We start from the raw sequence: 24,786 nt of genomic DNA, 5'->3' as shown, positions 1-24,786 counted from the left end.
GCGCCGTGGGTAAAGGGCGTGAATCACCCGCCACAGTCACAGTTGGTGTGGTATGTTTAGGTGGCTTCCCAAAGTCGGAGTGGGAGATCTTGGGTTTATTTTTAGCCTGGGCTCCCTTCGACTTCCTCCTACGTTTATTTGGAGGGGGTCCAAATACACCCTGCGCAGCAATTTGTTTGGATTTAGCTTTTCTGGGCTTTGTTTGTGGGGGGGGGTTGGGAGATTAGATCTATCGTCTCCCTGGTTGGGCTTTCGCTCCTCACTGGAGTTGAGGACCTTGGTATTTCTGGGGGCGTTTTTGTGACATCCCTGAGCAGGAAAGGGACGTCTTCCAGTAGTGTTAGATCTGTAGTAGGTGTAGGGGGATGGTCTCCTAGGGGTCGGCCTTTCAAATTGTCAATAGAGCGTCTCCGCTCAGCCCTAAGACGACTTAGCATGTTTTCCTTGTCCCCTTCTACCCCCGCCCGTGGGAAATAGTTTTCTAAGGTCATGTTTCTTGTTCCTGCCTGTCTTAAGGGGGTGCATTCCTTTGCCGGGGACGGCATAGTTTCTTGGGATGTAATACAAGCTAGGAGGTTGTTGATCGGCTTCAATACCTGGGGGTGGGCGGTGGGGCCAAGAGAATAGGCCCAGCCCGGCCTCCTCCGGCCCCTGACGGCCACAGACGGTCCCGCCCTTGTCCCGGGCTTCTCCCGGCGCGCTCCCGCTCGCTCCCGCTGAGCGGTACCAGTAAACTGCCTTATACCCCGATACTACTAGAGATTGGCTGGAGGACAGGGGGGTGTGGCCAGCGGGGAGAGCAGCCCAGGTGTGACTGTTTGGGCGCGCAGGGACTCCTGGACGCTACAGCAGTCTCAAAGTGCAGGGGTGCAGTCTCAAAGTGCAGGGGTGCACGGTCCTCTCCCAGGGCTTCCGGATCCACAGACGGGCGTCTACAGCTCCGTGGAGGGTCCCAGGAAGGCGAGTGAGTGATCCTCTTTTGGCTCCGTTGGCGGGGGGCGTGGCCAGCGGGGAGAGCAGCCCAGGTGTGACTGTTTGGGCGCGCAGGGACTCCTGGACGCTGGAGTCCCTGCCTCAAAGCTCGCAGCCCCGCTAGCTCGCTCACCTGCCCCGCGTTCCTCTGGTCTCCCTCAGACAGCTCCCAGAGTCAGTAAGGCAAGCGCTGCGGGACCCGCGGAGCGGGTCCGGCGAGGCGCTACAGCAGTCTCAAAGTGCAGGGGTGCAGTCTCAAAGTGCAGGGGTGCACGGTCCTCTCCCAGGGCTTCCGGATCCACAGATGGGCGTCTACAGCTCCGTGGAGGGTCCCCTCAACTTTGGATCTTCATTGGCCACCAGTGGCCACAATGGCCCTTCTGCCCTTGTGCATATGGTTGGGGAGATGGGTACACAGTCTCCAGCAGAAACACTGATGGTCACTCTAATCATGCTGGGTAATTTATATGTTTCAAATGGATAAAGAAGGTATGCTTCAATGTGCATACCTTCCCACTTGCCTAAAAACAGATGGGCCGATTCACAAAGGTAAATATACATGTGCAAATTGACTTACATGTATATTTAATACTACTCCTTGGTGTAAATCTAAACCTTTTTGCTCTGTTCACCATTTCTGAGTGTAGATTTCCACCTAAGTGACGACGCATATGTCACTACCCACTCAGTCCAGGGGGTGGGGACATATAATACAGGATTTACAAGTGTGAAGAACTTTTTACACATAGGTAGAGATCTGGAAATAAAGTGTAGTCATTCTTTAAATCATTCAAAGTAAATTAAGTCAAAATAAATTAAATTATAGTTTAATAGACTAAAGACTGCAGCACATTAACTTAATAATTAAATATTAAAATATATTAATTGAAAAATATATTTTTGTATCAAATTTAAAAAAAATATTACTAGTATTTTAATATTCTATTAATATTTGCCAAATTATATTTAAATGTATGCGTTTTTGCAATAATTTAATTAATGTTTAAACATTTAATCACTCTTTCAAAATAAATGAATTATTAATTTCAAAACATCTAAACTGTATATAGATATATATTTATATATAGCGCCAACACTTCCTCTCCCCATGAAAAGGAAAATGCTGATGACCACAACTAGAGTTTTGGTGATATGAAAATAATTTATTTGACAAAACTAAGCATACTATAAAATCAGGCACAATGCTTTTGAGAAAGGATCTAAAAATAAACTGCTTTATCATGTTGTTAATTGAATCATCAGATTTCATTACTGGTCTACCTGGTCAATCTTATATATTTTCTGCATGCATTCTGTTTGCATTCTAGTTAATCACTGCTTTGAAAGCTACTGCATTAGATGTGTTACAAATGTTATACGATATGGAGTGGGAAAGAACAATTTAATTCATCCTGGTGTGAAGCTATAAAGGAGTCGGTGACAGTAAAGGAAGTACTGGGATAACAATAAGTGAAGATATGCTGATTGCCAGATGCTAACATTTTTGCAGCACTGAATGAAACGTTTTACATGTCTGAGTTGTAATTCTCTTGATACTTACATGGAAGACTATGAACTTGAGAGTTTAGGAAGGAAATGTCAGCTGTTCATAATGTACTCACTAAGTAACATCTCTTAATAGGATTAGAATATTTTGCAATAAATGTCTTGCATTAGGTGCCCAAGAGGATACATATCTGGAACACATTATGAGAAAATATGGGAATAATTTACTACTACTCTATAGACGTCAACACAATAATATGCAGACTGTCCTTCCACTTTAACTACCAGTCCCGACATATGGTTGATCTAACATATGGATCCATATTAAGGAGCTGATTTAAATCTTGATGGATGGAGTAATTACCGTCACCATGGCAGAGTACTTTACACCCACCATGACGTGGATACCCCACCTGCCGTATTTAGAGATGTCTGCTGCCCCAGAGGATATCACTTGCATTTCTTGGAATGGACACATGGCCAAACCTACAACGGTCCTTGCTTTGTCGGGCCATTGGAGCTATATGTAGGTGGCAAAGATGGAGTAGTCTCTCCCGTTTACACACTGAAGGACCACCTGACTCTAAATGAAGCATGCCGACCTTCAGGGTTGGCATAAATTGTCCTCCATCTATATTCTGATGGTGTACCCTCTTCACTAACGTCTAAATCAGGGCATAAGAATTTTTCACTGGTAACATGCCTTGATAATTAAGAATGATACAGCAAATTAAAACATTTATATAATCTCAGCGAGTTTATATTATAATTTCTAAATACTGGACTGCAAAAAATAAAGTTGCCTATCAAAGTCAACTAATAATTCATGCTCCTAATCTATTTTTATTGACTTACTGTGGTTAAACATGGAATAGTCATGGACGATTAATTCTGGTATAGTATGAAACATGGCTTAATGCATCCATGTTTTACAACTTCGCTGCCATTTTGTGTAACATTGATGACGTAGTTTTTCAGCTGAGCCTTGGATTCCCGATCTACATTAGATGACTTTAGCTCACTAAGTGAAAACCTTGCTTCATTTGTAAAAAAATAAAATAAGTGCAGGGACCCACATTTTTCCTAAAGGCTGCCAGTAGCACCGCAGAATCACGAGGTTTGTGAATACTAAGGGTGTCTTGTTTTGAAACCACTTCATCCCATTTCCCCCCACCACCCTACACCTCCAATCTCTTTATCTTCCTCTTCCTAGTCCTTTTTCATCCCTTCTATCTACCTTTGTGACTATTTTTCTTTTTTTGTTCCATCTTATTTCTTTCTTTTCGGTTTTTAAATCTATTTCAATGGGTCAAAGAGTGCGGGTGAGAAATACATCTTGAGCCCCAAAAATGAGTGCTGCTGCCCAACACCTGCAACCTCGAGATCAAATTAAACTCTGAAAGTTTGCGAGTTTAGAAAATATCCAAAAAACAAGGAAATGTTCTTTTATCCGCTGAAACTGAAGCAAAGAGCGACTCTTCGTTACTTCATCCATACAGTTAATTACGTAAGGCACTGCACAAATAATCCACATTTCGAAATAGGTGAAAGGGAGTATAGCAGAGAGTTACTTAATTATTCCTGGTCCACAGATTTATGTTGTGCATGATTTTCAGAGTTCCTGTGGTCAAAAACATAAAAACAGCTACTTGTTGCTGTTCACTGAAAGAAAATTGTTGGGTTATAATAAGATTAAGGTTTACAAAACATGATTAACATTGCACAAAATGTCTGCACTATATTGTTTTGCAATTATAATTGCAAACAATTATATTCGACAATCAAGTGGTTAAAATACAACTATATTGGCATACTGAATTCCCATGTTTAGTCGTTAACCTGTCGTAGGGTGGGACACACACAAGACCCGCGGTAAAATATTCATAGCGCACTAAAACCGTGCAAATGACTCTTTCGGGAGTGCAAACATTAAACTGAAATGTATTCAGTAATCTCAGTGGTAAAACAGTAACATAAAATAACCTGAATGAAATCTCATTACCGTTTAGTTCAGGTTACAAAGCAGCACAAGTCTGCTATAGAGCGTAACCACGAATGGGAACAAAATAACATGCCTACAGCTGCCAAGAACACGAAATGCCTGTCTGGATATCATTTAAATGTTGAAAATTATAGGAGCTCCAACTTACGTCACACTGGAAGGGTTTTTCTCCGGTGTGGGTCCGCATGTGCTCATCCAGGCCTCGTTTCTGGCTGAAGGCCTTGTTACACTCTGAACACTGATATGGCTTTTCCTGCACAAATGACACAGTAAGTGAAAGTGAGTCAACACAGAACACAGGGCCATTTATAGACTGGAATTCCATGCTTATAAGTGCAAATGTTGTATTATCTCAAGGGGAATTAGAAAAGTGAAAACAAACATGGCGGTCAATTAAATTGCAGATGGAAAATGCCACTGTTGCAATGCTGACCGAAGGCCTTGCGATATGTTAAATACGAGAGTAACAGAGAGAGAGAGAGAAAGAGGGAGAGAGGGACATGGGCGGAGTAATCTTGATTTAACTGAATCACAAGTGAATTTATTGGAGAACTCTATGGATGGTATAGACTAATCATTGGATCATTGAATTCACATCATTGTTCCTAGTTTATTCTTTTGTACACTCCTGATCAAATATTACACTCGGAGGAGTATGGTTCAAAACGTCTTCTGATACATATAGCAAGACAGATGAGGAATAATTCATTACTGCAAATATTTTTGCTCAAGATCTTTTCAGTTATATACACTATTGTGCAGATCCATTTCTTACAAATCACACTTAAATTCTATTTGAGATGAATAAAACTGAATCAAAATCATCCCTGGATTAGATCAATGGCCGCGAACACCCTATTTTTGTTGCAGGCTATTGAGTGCTTTTCAGTCAACAAGTACAAGGCTGCAATTTTAATGATCGACGCAGAAAAGGCGTTTGACCTTGTCAACTGGCAGACCCTATTTCATATTTCGGTGAAGTTTAGTTTCCCATCCCAACTGATAACAATGTTAAAGGAAGTATAGAAGGGGGCTGAAGCAAAGATAATTATTAATACAGAGCAAGTGGGTGAGGTCAAGATTAGACAGGGCACCCGGCAGGGTTGCCCATTATCCCCTCTTCTGTTCTCTCTTTTTACTGAGCTACTCGCAATTAAAATCAGTTCAAATACTTCAATCTTAGCCCCTATAAGGAGGGTGGCAAAAATTAAACTTTTAGCAGATGATATAGTTTTATACTTTAGGCCAAGTGTGCAAATATACAGACAGCACTGGACGAAATTAAGGCTTTCACAGACTTACAGGTGGGTACAAAGTAAACCAGTTAAAAACAGAGCTGCTCCTAATTAACGCTACAGTTGCCCAGCTCCCATTAGGGCTGCAGATTTCACCACAACGGCCCATAAGATGTCTTGGGTTATGTATAACAAGCGATTGTATGCAATTGTTCCACCTAAACTATGGGTATACCCTCACAAAAGTGAAAAGGTTATTAGAGAACTGGAGGCTTCTGCCTCTGTCATTGGTGGGCTGAGTTTCTTTTGTCAAAATATCAATACTCCTGTTTGTATTTTTGTTTCTGAATCTTCCTCCAAGAGTGCCAAATACATTCTTTTAGGGAACTAGATCAAATTAATCGCCAGTTTATATGGGCAAAAAAAACAAGCTTAGGTAAAGCTTTCCACATTCCAACTAGACACAGAGCACGGGGATTAGCACTACCACATTTTCCCACACATTATCAGGCGGCTCTAGTCAATCAGTCAATACAATTAGGAACAATACCTTCAAAGTATGATAATTATCTTTTAAATCGTATGCTAAAAGAAAGCACAATTCAACTAACTGTTTTTCTTTTTCATGCACCTAATTGTTTTTCTAGGCATAAAATGTACCAGTTCTTTTCTCCAAGACTGTTGGTCCTGGGTCTGCAGCTCTCTCAAGGGATCCTCCAGGCTTGGAGTGGCCAAGGCTTTCGGAATCTAGGGGATTTTTATAATCGTAATAACCTGATAACAGGGGAACTGCTATTATAGCAATTTGGGAGCCAAATGCATGCACTATGGCTAACTTTTATCCAAATAACCAGTTTCCCCAAAAACAATTATATGATGATTGATGACACAGCAAGAACCATATTAAGATATATCAATAATAAGGAAATGGCTGGTATAGGAAACTGGTATTCCCTGCTTCGTCAAAGTATAAATATTAAATGCGTGGGGGCGATGCTTTCTAAGATTTTCCAAGATACGGGCTGTAGGTTTAATCTTAAGGAATGGCATATAGTTTGTGAGTTTGGGCACATTTCTAGATCAATGTTTTCGATGCAAGGCGTATGAAGCAGGTGGATGGGTATATATATTCTTTTCATGCCCTAGCCTACAGCATTTTTGGGAGAAGGTTTGTTTAGGAGTATTAGCCATTGCATGTCCTTACCTATCCGTCCATCCACATCCTTGGTTTTATTTGGCGTTTCGCATACGATGCCCCAGATATTTAAATATCAGCAGTATTTTATCTATATTGCAATAGCAGTAGCCAGGTCTTTAGTACTGCAGAACTGGAAGTTGTCAAAGGTTCCATCAACAGATCAGTGGCCCGGACCTACCAGTTTGAGGAGGCATATGCAAAGAGGGTAGGATCGCTTAGTAGATTTAAGGCTACGTGGGCGGATTATTCGTCCGACTCTCTTTCAATGTAAGATATAGGATATTAGCTATTAGATGTGTAGGGTAAGGTAAATATTCTGGCTTTGGTGTAAGGAGAGAAATGTGCCTCGTTAGTGCTTAGCGCTGGATCTGCGCATACTCACTGCGCACAAAAACATTATTGGTTATTGATGGTATGTGATATTTGTGAATGTATGAATTAGATGAATATGTATTTTTTTAAGCTGCCCTGTACTTGAGTATTTATTATAAATGTATGAATTTATTGTATTGTCTGTCTTTTTCTCTTGCTCGCAATGAAAAGTAAAAAAAAAAAAAATATCAGCCCTGTATTAACTTTAATAGTAGTATTGATACTGCACATTGTAATATCTTCATTAAGGGCCACATTCAGAACAGGAAATGGGACAAGTCAGAAATGTCCCCCTTTAGGACTTTTCCTATATACATATATTTTAGAGATTCACAAATAATCACAGGAGTTCCAGAGGAAATCTACTTTTGTGACTCTTTGGTTTCTTGGAGTATTCTGAAGAATATCTTCTGCACATTTTGGACTTGCTCTAGGCATGGGCAGAATTTGAATTAAACCGGAGTAATCAGAGTATTTTCAGTAGTTCTGCATTACTCTTCATCACAGATTTACCGATCATCATGCGATTATAAGACTCATTTGAGGGAAAAATCCTACATTTAGTAAGAGCGCGTGGTTGCTCGCGCTCGCTATTTATGTTCTGCTGCATTTAGTTCTGCTTCTTAGTGCAAAATACATCCACACAACCATGTTGTATGCGAGTGTGCATTTTGCACTAAAAAAATAGCACTTAATGGCAGTATTAAGTTAGGGAAAAATCGTACCACATGAGCAGCTTGTTTAGATACAAGAAGGAATTTTTGCACCGAGATGTAGTGCTAAATGCAGAATTACTCTTCTCACGTAATTTAAGCATCATGTTGTGGAGCTCTTAGGTAATTCCATACAGTGCTACACAGAATTGCCCAAATTACTTTCACCTCTAATCTGCACCATGTGGGAAATTCGCAATGCATAATTCTCAGACAAATGTGATGTTACATATTTTTGTGTTTTACTCCATGGGAAAAATAATGTTCCCTGTGAAGTAATGCCTTATCTTATATCGCTATAATATAAGGGGTCGTCCTCATCCCAAAACCATCTGAAAGCACACTTACCCCTGCCCTAACACAGGGTGGGACATTTCTTCTTAAAGGTATGTGAGTAACTACAAGCATGCAGAATCTTTGGGAATTCCACTGATTCTGTAAATCTCAATTGGGCTTTACAGTTGAAAACAATCACTTTGTGCACTTAACCTGTACTTATACGAGCAAAATGCTTTAGGAATTTGTCCCTTTGGGATGAAAGAGCATGGTGTTTAAGACTGAGTAATTAATTGTAATGTTTTTTTTTAATTATATCCGTATGAGGGTTCAATGAAAAGACTTTAAAAAACTGTTCCCATCGGCACATTTGTGATGGATTTGAAATCACTAACATTAAGCTCAAAGCATTAAGCTTAGAGAAATGATGTGCATGTGTATGCCAATTTAGTATCTGTTTTCATTACATAAATGTTTGGAATTTTTTCAACTTGATAAGATTCGGAATTGTAAATGAGATTGATCGTAGTTAATGTGTGGGCAATAAATGTATTTGTTTCACACTTTCATTGAATACAGCCTAGTTGCAGCCAATAATAAAGAGGACTGCAAAAAAGATATTTAAACATACACAAAGTGCCGAGAAAGTAGAGGATAGACCTATATTTGGTTTAAGACTCTTATGTGACTTCCTCATCCTTGTCAGGTGTTGGAAAAAGTCAAGGTCATTAAAGCGTGTTTCGAAACAATGGGATATATACAGTGGGAATACAGTCTTGGATACCTTGCCTGGACATTTGCACATGTGGTAGTGGGCATTGCTAGGAAAAATGTTAGAGCCACGGATTTCAAAGATGATAATTGTATGCACTTTTGAAGAAATCCTTTCACGTATGGCCACAGTAAATCTTATTTTGTAACCTCCTATCGTCTTAATGCAGTACTGCAGAGGAAAAAATAATATTACAGAAAGAGCAAATAAAACCATAACATACAGTCTCAAAAGCTGTTTTACCAAAAGAAAGATGAATCAGTCCAAATGAGTTTAGTTTCAGATGCTGGATTTATGAGGAGGAATTTTATAATTCACAGATGTTCAATGTTCTCAAATGTATGAGGGAATTGAACTCAGAGAACTTTCATTAAGCCGATGCCTGTTACTCTGAAAATTTGTTACCAGTTGCTGAGTGGGTGAAGTACTGACAGTAAAAGTTATAACCAACAACAATCCCTCATATGAAACTGAATCGTAAAGCCCAATCATCCAATTCTTTTGTATGCCAGTTTTCTTATTAGGAAGTACATGTAAATATAGAATAAATAAACATAGAATAAATGGTTGACGTAATAAGAAATGTACAGTAGCCTTTATCTCAATTTTAGTAACCCAGACACCTATAGAGGGTTACAACAAGCAGAACTGTAGTTATTTGTAGTGCTTCCACGCGCTTCCTCTGGCAGGTGCTTTGGCCAAAAGAAGCATTATGCTAATAACAGTGCTTTGTTTTGAGCAGAAAAAATGAGCTGCAGTGAGATGCTCTGTAATGGGCCTTCACTAACATCCTTTGTCATTTATTTTCTAGCTGGGAATATGTGTCAAAACGGAAAGGACTACAAATATTCTTCAAACCTCCCACCCCGTTTCTAATAATTACACTGTAAATAACTTTACAGGTTAGTAAGGCCGGCCTGACTAGAATAGTATGTGTGGCAATCATGTATTTGATAAAAAATTTAAAACGGTAACCAAACTTAACTTAACTGCAATGTTTAAATGAGTCTGGACATATGTAAACATTGCCTATTTAATAGAACAATTGTAGCATTAAAAAGTTTGAAGACCACTCCTCTAGAGGGACATAGGCCTGTAAAAGCTACATTATTAATAAAAGTTCACTATTGTGCATGGTCAAAGTCTGCTGCTCAGAAACAAAACAATCTTTTGGATGCAACCCATCATGCTGTGTAGGATGACCTCAATGCCTTTACTGATTACTTTAACAATTGGATAACGCATGCTCTTAATGTCATCCTTCCTATCAAAATGTATAAATTACGACACTTAACTTCTTTTAACCCCTGGTACTCGGTTTACCTCATTAAAGCAAAACAAATAAGTAAAATGTTGGAAAGGGCTTGAGGCTTACTTATTTATTTATTTATTTATTTACGAGTTTATATAGCGCTGTAATCGACTCCAACTGGAGTATCTCTGCACTTTTGGGCCGGTTGACATACACAGAGGAATGAGTAAAACAACAGGGTTTTAAGGAGTTTTCTGAATTTCAGATGTTCTGTGCATAGTCTGAGAGTCAGAGGGAGTCTGTTCCACAGTGTGGGTCCTAAGACAATATGGGGAAGCTTTTCTATAAACATGAACATAAGGTCTATAAGGTACTTGTCTGGACTGCTCGTTCTAACTATTACTATCACCAAATCGTATCTTCTACCCACCATACAAATAACTATTTGTAGTCTCTAATTCCCTGGCCAGTGGTGATGATTACACACATAAACCGCTATCCACTCAGAAACTATGTTCTGGTTTGGCAGGGTTTTTCCATAGCAAATTCTCTCATCTTTTATCTTCTTTTCTGCCTACTTCCCCAAGGGATCTTCCCCTGGGGACTGGAAATGGTTCTACAGTACCCAGAACCAATTACGGTTCTCCATTAGACGCTTGTTCTGCTACGATGTTTAAGATGGTAGCTCTCTTTTTTGACCCATGATCAGATCTATTTGTAATCATTTCTTAGAAAATGGCTGAGCTCCTACATTTTGCAAAATCAAATTAGTTGTTTGACTCTTGCAGAAGCCTTCTTTGGATACAGACAATCTGGCACACCTGTGATCACAAAGATATTGAAGAGCTGGTCCAATTCTCAGCTATCCCAGCACATTGAAAAGAATAACTAAGACCATGATGATTGCCACCCATAGAGACATTCAGATGATTTTAGACAAAGGGACTCTGCGACCATCATGCTTCTTGATTTGTTCGCAGCTTTTGACATGGTAATTCACAATACCCTCTTAGATAGGGTCCTTCAGATTGATCGTCAGGGAAAGGTTCTTGCTGTAGATCACAAGCTGTCCAACTGACACTTTTGTTCTGCTTTAAAAGATTTAGGGATGTGGAGTGCTGCAAGGGTCTTCTCTTAGCCCTAATCTTTTTAATTTGTATGTGGCCCATCTATTTGACTTGATTGCCTCCTTTGGATTCCAATTATATGCATATGTTGATGACATTCAGATCATCCTGCATTTGGAAGCTGGGTTTAACTCCTCCCAACAACAGTTTTAATGATGTCTTGCCGCAATTGCTAACCAGATGAATGCCAATTTGATTGGACTTAAATCTAACAAAAACGAGGCCCTGGGGTTTGGAACCCTTCATGCTTGTTTTTCAACGGATGTCAACTCTTCAGGTACCTGCCCTATTCCTTCCTCCAATGGGTGTAATTTTGGAGTCATCTTTTACTCCAAATTGTCTCGTCAAGGCCATATTCATAAACCTACTTCTACCTTTAGTATGAAACTTCTAAAAACTCTTACCACTCATCCCAGGACCTCCAGACCACTTTTGATCCAGTCCTTGATAATTAGCAGACTGCATTATTGTAATGCCTTATTTGTCGGTCTGCACTCCTATATGCTACAGAAGCCGCAACTTATTCAGAACATAGCTGCTAAGCTGGTACTGAATATTCCCAAACATGCCAGCATTACAACACATCTCATAGACCTGCAGTTGGCATGTGGGTCATAAGGGATGGATCTTTGAGGGGCTCTGTTTCTGTTACAAGGCATTCTCAACTAGTCGCATAAACTACATATATCTGATGTTTTCAAACAGACTGCTTCGAACATTGACTTTAAATCTGGTATATGTTCCAAAGCTCCATAAATCTTGTCTCGGAGGACGTGCGTTCTCCGTTATTACTGGCCAGGCATGGAACAGACTTTCTCTTGTCATCCGCTCTGAACGTAGTCTATTTAGATTTTGTAACTTTCCTGTTCCAATTATTTATGTGCTTGGTAACTTATAACTTGTAGTGGCAAGACACCTACGTGTATTTGTGACATTATACAATTACAATCATTATTGTCAACTTTGTTTTTGTTCTCGTTTCCTATGACTTTCTAGATTGTATTTTCAAAATTGCTGCAAAAACCATTGGAATCCTCATTTTAAAGTATTTAAATTCCAGATGTATTAATCTCAGGTCACAAAACAGTCACTGTTTTTACCCAAGAATTAGTTTGTGACCATAAATTGTTCGGCTGTGATGGATAAAAGAATGCAAGACAAAGCAAAACCCGACATTCATTAGGATTCACAAAAATCTGGCCTCCTTGATGATCTTTTTTTCTGTCGGGAGATGTTTATCTCCACTTAGTAATGAATGGGACGAGGACATAAGGGACCTGGGGGTAATGAGCAGGATTCCCTTTGTGAATCTCACAGAATGAATGCAAATACAGGGATGGAGGATTGCAAATAGTAGATCCCCACTCCTGCACTGACATTTGCGAAATGCTGAAATTACAACCCCTGACAGTAAAAGACAGAGTATTTGCAATTTTGAAGAAAATCACCATGATGTAAAGGGCATGATGAGACTGCTGTATGCTCCCCTATTGCCTAACGGTCACATTCACAATGATGAAGCTGGCCTATAATGGACAGTTTCCATTTTGTAAATGCATATAATTCAACTGCGGGTATCAGTATCCAATCAATGTTTTGTGACCACAATTATAGTCACAATTCTTTGATACATGTAATTTCACATTGCTAAGAGGGATAAACGCTCAGCTCACGCCCTATTTTGCTACTGATCCCAAAGGAGTTAGAGTGGCAGCAAGCCACAAAAACATTTGCATCTCACAATGTACCATCATTATTTTGCAATTAAGGTTTTTGTGGTTGCAGAACCGGCAAATTTGCTAAATACAAGATTTGCAACCACAAAAAAAAGTTCAGAATATGGACCCTACAATTTTGTATTATTTTTCCAATATTTGTTTCTGTGCCCTAAAAGTCCTTTTTTACTGTCTGGCAAATAAAAATGACAACGCTGATGAGGATGGCACAGGATGTCAAATACATTAAATGAAAAGACAGTCCTGTTCATTGCACACTCTCTCATTCACTCAAGTACCTAATTCCTCACACTCACTTAATATTCAGCCACTCAGTCACACAAATCAAAAACAAGGCGCAATCCCATAAGGAGGGTGCCCTATTTTATCACTCTAGGATGTGCAACTCGGACAGCAGGCAGCATATCAGAAATCTGTACTTCTTAAGTATTGGAAACAGAGTAATCAGCTAATGCTGAAAAAATAAATACTTATGTCTGATTGGTTCAACTCAGAGGCACGGTGTTTGAAGAAAATGAAGGGATGCATGGCATATGGAGATTATCAGGTAAATATTAAGAACCGCAAGATGACTGAAAACATTGTAATTTCTTTTGAAGACTTTTGCGCTTAACCAGCGGACAGGAATAGAACACGGGAACTGATTAAATTAAAAAAATGAGTAGATTCTAGGCGTGATAAAATAGTGGAATTTGAGGGACCAGTCTTAACTAAGCAAGCCTCGGTTTTCTAAAAAGCAAAACATAAATAAGCGACCAGTGCTGCTTCAAAGATGCCAAAGTTTATGTAGCATCACATTCAATGTTATTTGCAAAAGTGCACAACACCTGGACGCTTGAAAGCCATAAATAGCTGGAAAAAATAAATAATACAGCAGCCTAAAAAATGCCAGCCTAAGATGAAAGAAAACAAAGACTGATGGCCCTTTAAGGTTCAGGGGAAAGTCCAGAGTTAATTAACACTTTCACGGTTCATGTATGCAATGCCTTGGAACTCGGTGCTCGGTATTTCAGGCAATCAAGTAGGCACTAAACATGAACTTATTTAAAGAGATCTTAAACTACCAGGCACGTGGCACCAGAGCGACTTTTCGAGCAATGTCCGGGATCCTGACCCAGTTTTACACCCCCCACAAATGTCCTCTTAGATCTCACAGGAGGCACTCCCCTGATGGTGTGACCAACAGCCATAGTAGATGCACTCATTAAGTCCCCACTGGGAACTTCCTTTCTTTGTTGTGATATTACGCAACGTGTTGGGGCTGTGCACGACATGAAAGAAAATAAATAGATACTTAGACACTACGACTCTAGCTTACCTCTTGTACGAGATGTGTGCCTTGCCAGGTTGCTACCCATTCCCAACCTCCTATAGAACGGACCAGAGTCTCGAGAGTTGCTCAATGCACAGTGTGCTTCTATACTGATAAAAATATGAAAAGAGTGCTGCTCATTTTGCCATGATGAGGTAAAATATGCCCAGATGTTGTTTCAATGTGTAGGGGGCTTCCCAATATGCTAGGGTGCTTCCTTATGTGTCACATTGTCTGTAAATAGGCCACACCATGTTTAGGTCTCGCCTGAGCCAGTGCATGCGTTGCACTGCAAAACATTTAGTATTGGGGTTTTCAAAGTGCTACCAGACGCTTTTGCTGGCCTCAAGCTTGCGGTTACGCGCTCGTGCACGCATGCAGCCGCCATCTGCCTCCCTTCCAGCGCGATCAATTTCACTTTTTCCTGCTGCATAGGTCTCGCCTGAGCAGTAGCGGTCGGCAGTAGGTGTTTCTATAGGGCGGTGACGTGGGCAGGAGGAGGGGCAGGGTGGGGGGAAATAATGTATGGATTACGGAGTTTTACAGGTAAGTAAACATTTAAATACATAAAACGAATTTCGTTGCGCGCACTGCATCACCAAATGTGATGCAGTGTGCGCAACGAAATTCGTTTTATGTATTTAAATGTTTACTTACCTGTAAAACTCCGTAATCCATACATTATTTCCCCCCACCCTGCCCCTCCTCCTGCCCACGTCACCGCCCTATAGAAACACCTACTGCCGACCGCTACTGCGCCTGAGCCAGCGCATGCTCTGCTCTGCAAGACATTTTGTATTTCGGTTTTCAAAGTGCTACCAGACGCTTTTGCTGGCCTCATGCTTGTGGTAACGCGCGCATGCACACACGCACGCAGCCGCCATCTGCCTCCCTTCCAGTGCGATCACTTTCACTCTTTCCTGCCGCACGTGCGCATCACTGGCATGTTTCTTTTATTTTATCATCCCCTTTCCATCCCGGTGCGCCTTTGCTCTTACCCATTGAATTCACCCTGCCGCTTTAGGATCTTTTAAGTATTTTCTTTTACAGTTACGAGCTGTCATGGCTCATTAAGTGGTTTTGTGCATTGATAAGCGATCCATATGAAACTGCTGCTGGTACAGTGTATTGTCTTTGTAAACCTTTGCCACTATGACACCCCCACGCAGACGGGATCGGCCAAAGCCCTGCGGCCCTCCGCTCTCAGGCGGGGTGGTAAGTGCACGCTCTGCTCGTGCTGCTGTTTTTTAAATTGCGCCGCTCCTCACAGAGCGCCCCTCCCCCACCACAGAGCGTGTCTCTTTATATGGCCCGACTCTGGTCTGTCAGCCTATCCTCTTTGATGTAGGGTACTTACATCTGCTGAACTCTAGGAACTGGTTTAAATAGGTGCTCTTGAAAATCAACTCAAGCCTAAATATCGCAGTTATTTCACGATTTGTTTTTCTTTTAACCAGTCGTGTATTCTGCAGGGCAACATCTCCAGAGCGTCGGCGCTCTTGAACATGAACACACCAAGATACAAAGTGACTGACAAGCTACCTCTGATCTGTCATCTGTAAAGGCAAAAACATGCCTTTCATTGGCAGTGGTTCTCAATGCAATCGGCCCTCGGGTGATATCCAGGCTCCTCGGCTTCCAGCGGAATCTGACACGAGCCTCCCTTGATTCCAGTGATGGACATGTCTGGTCGCAGCTACTTCTGTTGGGAGCCCGCGCAGCCTCTTGACACCATCTTATCTTTCTTTATTGTGGCTCGCTTTAATATCACAATATAATCACAGGCGTGACATTGTTTTCAGCACTTCCGCGCGGTTAACAGCCATTTCCCAGCCCTCTAAATTTACAAGCACTCAATGTGATGCATTAATTAACATCATCTGCTGTGATCCAGGTAGATTTAAATCTTCCTGTGACGGGTACATTAAGTAGTATTTTTTTCCCGAGGCATAGTGCAGGGTTAGACGGACAGTTCTAGTAAAAAGTTCAATCTTACACACTTTGTGAGACATTTGGTTGGAATCCGAGTGCAGCCAGCAGCTAATGGGCACTTCCTTCTAGTCCATCTTCCTCTTCATAGTCCACACTGAGCGAGACACCGCTCTCTATATACAGACATAGATTACCTATTTAAGATACACAATACCAAAAAATACAAATATGGCTCCCTTACAACTTCCGGTCTGGGAGCTATAAAGAGAAAGGAATAATACACTCTCTGTTTCAATTTTCTGCACAGCAAGATTGCATATAGCAAACAGGTATGAATGTGTATTGATATTAATTTAAATGTTGTTTGCCCTACAATTCACGTTTTGCTGTAATGAGCCTCATTGGGGGAAAAAAACTTTGATGAGTGATGCTTAATTTTGGCTTTGCTAAGCAGGCAAAATCAGAGCGATCGCATGTTCTTTTTTTTTGCACAACATTTTCATTGGCATTTATTTAATAGTGCATACAACACATCTTTTAATGCAGTTGATATTGACTTACAAGCAAGATCGCACAATCGTGCTCTACATTGACATTAGAGTTTATAGTCCTATAGTGTAACGGCCCCCACTCAGTCTTTTAGCTGGCGACAGTCCCAAGAGGTCTGTGTCTAATTATAGCTAACAAGCTTGCAGGGTGGTCGCTGAGCCTTGCTGAGGTTGTGAGGTGTGTCTGTTTCCCCCTTGCACATTATCATAGGGGTTATGGGATGTCAGCTGTGTGTTAACCTTGAACAAACTGGGGATATATAAAACTGGGGTGCACTGTGTCGCATACAATGGTTACGTGTAGGAATTCGCCTGAGAGCTGGGGTATCCTGCTGGAGTTGCGCAGGTTGTGGGGAGAGGGGGAGATGGGATTACTGATCGCTGTCCGCATGGGGGGCATGGTGAGGAGTCAGTCGTGGCCGGCCGTTGCAATCTGTCGGGTGTCTGGGCCCCTTGTACGCCCCCATGGGTAGTCTCATGGGCTAGGGGAGCCCCGGGGGTACCAATTGACCGTGGTCCCACCACTGTTGCTGTTTCTTGCGTACTGGAATAAAGTAACATGGCCCAGGGCATGGAAATTGGATGTTTGCAGATTCCCTGGATTTCCTCTGCTCGGAGTAGTCCTTCTTTCGCCGTGCCCCACTTTTTCACCGCGCCGACTCATGCCACTAGGGTAGGACCCTCCAGCGCCTTCCAGTGCATAGTGATGCATCACTTGGCCAGGAGGAGTACCAAGGAGGCGAATTGCCGCTCTACTTTCATGTGTTTGTGTCGCTTATTGATACCCAGGCCACAGGCCTCCCATGTGTAAAGACCCCGTAGCCCCGTGACCTCTCGAAGGGCTGTGTGGATTGTGTGCCAATAACTATGAAGTGATGGACAATCCCATAACATGTGTAAAAATTAGGCATTGGGCTCCAGGCATCTAAGGCAGGCGAAGGAGCTGTCTGGGAAGTACCTCTGAAGTTTTTAGGGAGTGAGGTAGCCCTATGCAGAATGTGTAACTGTATGTTTTTGAATCAGTAGTTGTGGTATACGTTTTTGGTATGTTGAAGTGCCCTAATCCATTCCCTGTCATGCAGGGGCCTGCGAAAGTCGGTTTCCCATTGTTCTCTAAGAGGAGCCAGTGTGGGTTGTTTGAGGGTACGTATAGCTTTATATATCCAGGTGACTAAGTGTCGCCCTGGACCCATCTGCAGGATCGCATGGATTACCGGATGCGTGAGGGGTTCTGTGTCAATGGAGTGCCATTGCTTGCGGCAGTCTTCTAGGAGCTGTCTATGCAATAGAAACTGTCTTCTGGGAAATTCGAATTCATTCACAAGCGCCTCAAATGTCTGTAATTGTCCATTAAAATACAGCGCCCCTACGTCCGTCAGGGCAAGGTCCGTCCATATGTGTAGCATTCTCTCTGTGTAGTGTGCCTGGCCTTTGGGGAACCCTACTAGTGGCAGAAGCGGGGCGTACGGAGGTGCAGCCTGATGCATTCTGTGAATACGTGTTAGACAGGCGTGCGCAATCATCACCTGGAGCGGCTTTGTCGGTGGTGGCGCAGCCCCTGGTAACAGCATGCGATGGATAGTAGGGGTTTGAATGTGCCCGCCCGTAGTGATCAGTTTCCTTTGCGCTCGGCCCGCCGTCCAACAGGACACCCATTGCAACTGGGCAGCCAAGAAGCACTCCTCAAAGAATGGGGCCACTAGCCCTCCCTGGTAAAAGGGCCGGCGGCCGGAGCCCCAGATGAGGATCCCCAGCAGTGTGTCAAGCTCGTGAAAAAGGATCATGGTGGAACCACCGGGAGGTTGGAAAAGAAGTATAGCAGTCGCGGAACGAGGATCATTTTTGCGACCGATATCCTCCCTGTGACTGCAGCGGGAGATATTTCCAAAAGTGGACAGAGGACCTAATGCCAGCCATCAGTTTGTGGTAGTTGCCCTCGTATATGTCCTGCAGCGTATGATAGAGCCGAACTCCTAGGTATCTGACAGCTTCGGGGCTCCATGAGATGTCCACATTACCCAGACGTAACTGACATTGAGGCAGGGCCTGCACCAAGGGATAACCAGTGGATTTGGACCAGTTGACTTTAAGTCCCGCCACTTCCTCGAAGTCTTGTAATATGCGTAGTATAGGGGATAGGTCTGCTGTAATATCCCAGACATAAATGAGCACATCATCAGCGAATAGTGACACTGCATGGGTGGAGTTGGTGATTGGGATACACACTCCTCGCTCACAGCACGGAGGTGGATTGCTAGAGGCTCCATTGCCATGGAAAAAGTAGGGGGGAGAGTAGACAGCCGTGCCTGGTTCCCCAGCTCACTGGAAAGGAGGCAGATATAAGGGCGCCCTGTCTCACTCTAGAGCTGGGCGCAGAGTAAATGAGCTTAGTGTAGGCTAGTAGACGTGGTTCTTTGCCCATGCGCCGCAGGACCTGAAATAAATAAGCCCCCGAGAGGTTGTCAAAAACTTTTTTGAGGTCCAACAACAGCAACAGACATGCTGCCCGGGGGAATTGATTGCGTATCTGGTCCTGCATGTGAAACAGCCGCCGGATGTTGTACGAGGTATTTCTGTCCCCAACTAATCCATTCTGATCCGGGTGAATCAGCTGTGGAAGGACCGTGGCGTACCTATCCGCCAGGATCTTTCTGTAAATGTTATAGTCTGCAACAGTAGGGCTTTGGGCCGATCGGGGTCCCTATCTGGGTTAAGAAGGAACACTATGACTGATTTGCACATGGATTTGGGTAAAGCACCGCCATCTAGGCCGCCCGGAATCGCAACTCCAACCAGGTTTTTAACCTCCTCCTTGGGGGCGGGGGTGGAGCCAAAGTTTGCGGCCACCAACTCGGTGACCATATTGCGGGGGCGTTTCCCATAATGAGGACCTCAGTCTTGCCACCATTCAGCTTTAGACAGTTGTTAGCCATCCAGACTGAGAGCTCTTGAAGGCAAGCCGAGAAGTTAGTGGCAGCTTCTTCCTGGGATTGAGTCAAGGGTACGACAAGCTGGTGTCATCCGCGTATGACACGATACTGATGCCATATTTATTAATGATGTTAGACAGAGGGGCAATGTACAGATTAAAAAGCATAGAGCTGAGTATCGATCCCTGGGGTACCCCCTGACCTAATCTGATATTCTTTGATTAGTACTGCCCTTGGGATACTTGAAAGCTCCTGTCCTGTAGAAAGGAGCTTCGTCATTTCAGAGCCAGATTGGTCAGTCCACTCTCCTTAAGGCACTGAATCACTATGGGATGGGCCACGGTGTCAAAGGCAGCGCTAAGGTCCAACAGAATCAGCGCCACCGTCTGTCCGGCATCGACCAACCGACAGATGGTTTCAGTGGACAGAAGCAGCACCGACTATGTGGCCCCAATTTGGTGGGGTGGAGTAGGCTAGCACGATTCATGTGATCAGTTATCTGAGCATTGACTACCTTCTCCGCGATCTTGACGAAGAAAGGTAGGAGAGATATGGGTTGAAGATTCTCCACTTGGCTAGCACTGATCCCGGGTTTCTTTTTAATAGGGACAACCACTGCCTCCTTCCATCTTTGGGGGACTACTCCTGCTTCAAAGGAGAGTTTAATGAGGTGTCTAATGTACGGCCCCAGAATGTCCATGCTTTCCCTCATATTTCTCGGTTTACTGGGGTCTTTCCTGAATGCCAACCCTGATACATCACTTGCGACGCAATGGTCTGCCCTTAAGGTGGTGTTACGGGGAGAATTCATCGCTATATCTACGGCGGAAAATGTGGAGCGCTGTCTGAAGCGGGCCGAACTGACTAAGCGGGTGGCGGAGTTAGAACAGATGCATCAGCGTACGGGAGCTGCTAGGGCCTGGCGCCAATTATGCGTGGAAAGGAAACAACTCGCAGCGCTGGACCAGGACACGGCCGAATTATCTAACCTTCGTCATAGCCACTCCTATTACACCGGGGGTGACGGATGTGGCCACCTCCTGGCACATAAGCTACGTGAAGCGCGGCAGCGTCAGGGGGTACAAGGCATTCGGGATCCAGGGGGTGTGCTCACATCAAAGGACACAGCCATAGTCGAATCTTTCAGGGACCTTTATGCAAACTTATTCACAAGCGACTCTCTTGATGCTTCCCACAGCCTAGACTACCTAGAGGCTGCACAGATACCTGCGCTCTCACCAGCGCAGGCGGGCTACCTAGACAGGGAATTCGGGACAGAGGAAGTTATTGCAGCAATCTCCCGCCTTCGGCTCGGGTAATCTCCGGGACTGGATGGCTACTCAGCTGCTTTTTATAAAACGTTTTGTGGTCAAATTGTCCCTCTGCTATGAGACCTCTTTAATTTCTTTGCTCAAACTGGGGCTATCCCTGGGGAAATGTTAGAGGCATCTATAGTAGTCATCCCAAAGCCTGGAAAAGACAAGACACTCTGCAGCGCCTACAGACCTATCTCCCTCCTAAACATCAATATAAAGCTCCAACTAGTGGAACCAGACCAAGCGGGGTTTATACCACAAAGACAGACTAGCGATAACACTAAAAGGGTACTGCACCTCATTGAAAAGGCCTCTCGCACCTCAGGGGAATTTAGGCTACTGGCCATAGATGCAGAAAAGGCCTTCGATAGGGTGCATTGGCCCTATCTAGAGCAAGTCCTGATGAAATTCGGCTTTGGGGACAAACTAGACACATGCATATTAAACTGTTATCGCTCCCCTAATGCAACGATTCGAGTGAACGGCCAGACGTCGACCCGATTCTCCATAGGCAGAGGTACGAAGCAGGGATGCCCTCTTTCCCCCCTCCTCTTTGCACTCTACATGGAACCATTGGCACAGCAAATTAGGTAACACCCTCTCATATCTGGGATCAAATTCGGTGAGGATACTCATACCATCAGCCTATATGCAGATGATGTCCTACTTTCCCTTTCTAACCCAATCCAAGTGCTGGGGGCTCTCTTTATTGAACTCCATGGCTTTGCGCAGGTGTCAGGGTTTAAGATTAATATGGACAAATCGACTGCCCTAGACATCTCCCTCACACCGCAAACACTAGCCCACCTCCGAGAAGAACATCCAATACAGTGGTCCACTTCTACCATACCATACTTGAGAGTGCAGCTGGGCACATCCATCCCTACCACTGTCACTGCCAACTATGAGAGGCTCCATACTCATATTCGTAGAGAACTTGACCAATGGAAACATCATACGCTGTCTTGACTCGGCCGGATAGCAGCTACTAAAATGACCATACTCCCCAAGATCCTATATCTCTTCCACACACTCCCCCTGTGTCCACCAGCAGGCTGGATCCAGCAAACCCAATCAGATTTAGCAAGCTTCATATAGCAGGGTCGCAAACCCAGATTCAAGCACACCATAGCAATTCTACCGCTGGAACAGGGTGGCGTGGGGGTCCCGAACTTGCAGCTATATTTTTATGCCTCACAGCTTCGCTACTTAGTAGAATGGAGCTGTCTCGAATCTGAGAATCACTGGTTGTTCTAGGACCAAGCAGTAGCCGGGGTGCCTCTGCAGGGTATCCCGTTCCACCCTAAAGCACATAGGCCGCCTAACCTATATGCTTCTTACATCACACGCACCACAATGGAATCTTGGAATCGCACTGCCACTGCTCATGAGCTAACGACGTTCCCCTTCACACTCACACCGCTATTTAACAACCCAGAGTTCCATCCGGGCACGGTCGCCAAGGCCTTCGCATACTGGCGCCCCACTCCCTGTAGAGCGCTGTGTCATCTCTTCGACCATGAAGGTATTATCCCATTTCCACAACTCCGGATGGGTTACGGTATTCCAGAGACAGAGAGACTGTCCTACTTGCAGCTCAGACACTGGGCTCTCCAGCCATAAGTTAGGCCTGGTGCCCAGCGACTATTGACTACGTACGAAAAATGGCTCGTTACCCGCTCTACTGACAAAAAACTTATTTCAGACCTCTACAAGCATCTATTCCTCACCACTATACACAAGTATAATGCAGGGCGGGCAAAATGGGAGAGGGAATTGGGCCGCACGCATACTCACAAGGAACGGGACAGCATTTATTACAGAGCACGGCATTCAGCATACCACACAGGCCTTAACAAGATACTGACATGCCGGAACTTCTCCATCACTTCGACCCCCGCCTGAGTGCCCTGTGCTGGAGGGACTGTGGGGCGGTGGGTACACTGGAACATCTCTTGTGGAGCTGTGACCGCATCCAACCATACTGGTCCCAAATCATAGATGAGATAGACTCTCACTTGGACACACAACTACTGCGCTTCCCAGCCTACATTCTCTTAGGCCAACCCAACCCATTAATGTAACCAGCCAAGTCCGAAGGGGGCGATTGATCGCCATCGCCCTGGGGGCAGCCACTCAGAGCTAACTTGCACATTGGCGATCTCCTCAACCTCCACTGCACTCCGGATGGCTACAGAGCCTCTGGATGGTGCTGGGGATGGAGAAACTGACTCTCACTCTAGCGGGTAGGGGGTTTGAGTTCCCTGAGCTATGGCGCCTCTTTCTTATGTTGCTCATAACAGAATTTAGGGAGCTGACCTGCCCTAGATGCCTACGATGTCTGCGTATGGCTGACACACAAATGCCACAAGCGAGCTCTTCGTGCAAGACCCATAGACCACGATGAGCCTCAATGTGCCTCACACTTCCCCATTTCCTTTGTTGATGTATTTGGTATGGTGGAACGGGGGTTGGAGGGTGGGATTGTTGGGTTTCACCCCTTTTCTTTTTTTTTCCAATGCATTACCCCTTATGGCACTATTGACTATTTGCACTGGCAGACCCGCTCCATGCATTTACTGATGGAATAACGTTAACTGTGACACTTGATGTCTGTATTACGTTGACTTTGAGAGCTGAGGGTCGTATTTTCACCTTTGCTATTTGTTCTGAAAATCAATAAAAGATTTAAACCATAAAAACCGGGTCGTCAGAGTGATTGTATGTTCTAGAAATGATCTGTTTTAGGGGCCGAGGTCTTGGAAAGTATGGGAATACACTTACTGAAGGCAAGGTGAAGGTGGTGCCACGTGCCTGCTCTGACTCTTTATGCGCATCCACAGGCTACAGTTGTAGAATGCCGCGTTGCAAGCATCTCAGGGCTATGATACTTGGTTGCCTGCAATGATTATGTTCATCTTTCTTACATCACCCTTTCCCTCTCTGTGTTTCCGATGTCAGTCTTCAGTTCTCTGTCTCTCTCTTCTTCCTGTCTCTCTTTTTTCAGCTTTTCTTTCTCATTTCTTTCTCGCCCTTCTAGCTACTCGCCAGTCCCTTTTGCCTACTCTTCTTTTTCCTTCGTCTTTAGGGTCCCGTTCCGTTTTTTAGGCACTTGTGTTTCCATCACGCTCTTCTTTTCATCTATTCCTTCTTATCACTTTCTTTTCTATCTTTCTTCTATTTCTCCTCTCCTTTCCCTTGATTCTTTCTGTCTCTTTATTTCAGAATTATTAACTTCTCCGCCTCTCTAGCCCTTGTCTCCCGTTGTGTTTCACCTATTTTAATTCCACTTTTGCCTGCTCTCTGTGTGGAACATATGCTGTCTACTTTCCCTCAGCTTAATCTTGGGTGTCTCTATTTTCAGCAACCACCCCCCCTTCATCCTGTTCTACCTGTTCACTGACCCCTCCTCCTTCCTTAGCAGCTCGTGCCTGGAGAGAATGACTCACACCTGTTTTTCCAAGTCTAATAGTAAAGAACCTCAAGTTACTTAGCGCAATATAGCAACATGTAGTTATCTTGGAACAAGTTGAAAGACGTAGAGGACACCAACTTTAGTGCCATCATGGGGCCACCAACATCCAACA

At 43.7% G+C, this 24,786-nt stretch overlaps 1 protein-coding gene across 2 annotated transcripts in view; it reads right to left on the bottom strand.

Moving 5' to 3' along the window:
- Positions 1 to 24,786, bottom strand: part of PRDM5 (PR/SET domain 5) — a 666,844-nt gene that overhangs the window by 9,392 nt on the left and 632,666 nt on the right. For both annotated transcript variants that reach the window (XM_086962221.1, XM_086962220.1), the window contains one exon: positions 4,629 to 4,733. In XM_086962221.1, the coding sequence (XP_086818347.1) occupies positions 4,629 to 4,733 (105 nt within the window). The remainder of the gene's footprint in view (positions 1 to 4,628; positions 4,734 to 24,786) is intronic.

The sequence above is a fragment of the Lissotriton vulgaris genome, chromosome 3_1 (assembly GCF_964263255.1).
Source record: "Lissotriton vulgaris chromosome 3_1, aLisVul1.2, whole genome shotgun sequence".
NCBI classification, from domain to species: Eukaryota; Metazoa; Chordata; class Amphibia; order Caudata; family Salamandridae; genus Lissotriton; species Lissotriton vulgaris.
This window is presented reverse-complemented; position numbering and strand designations above follow the sequence as displayed.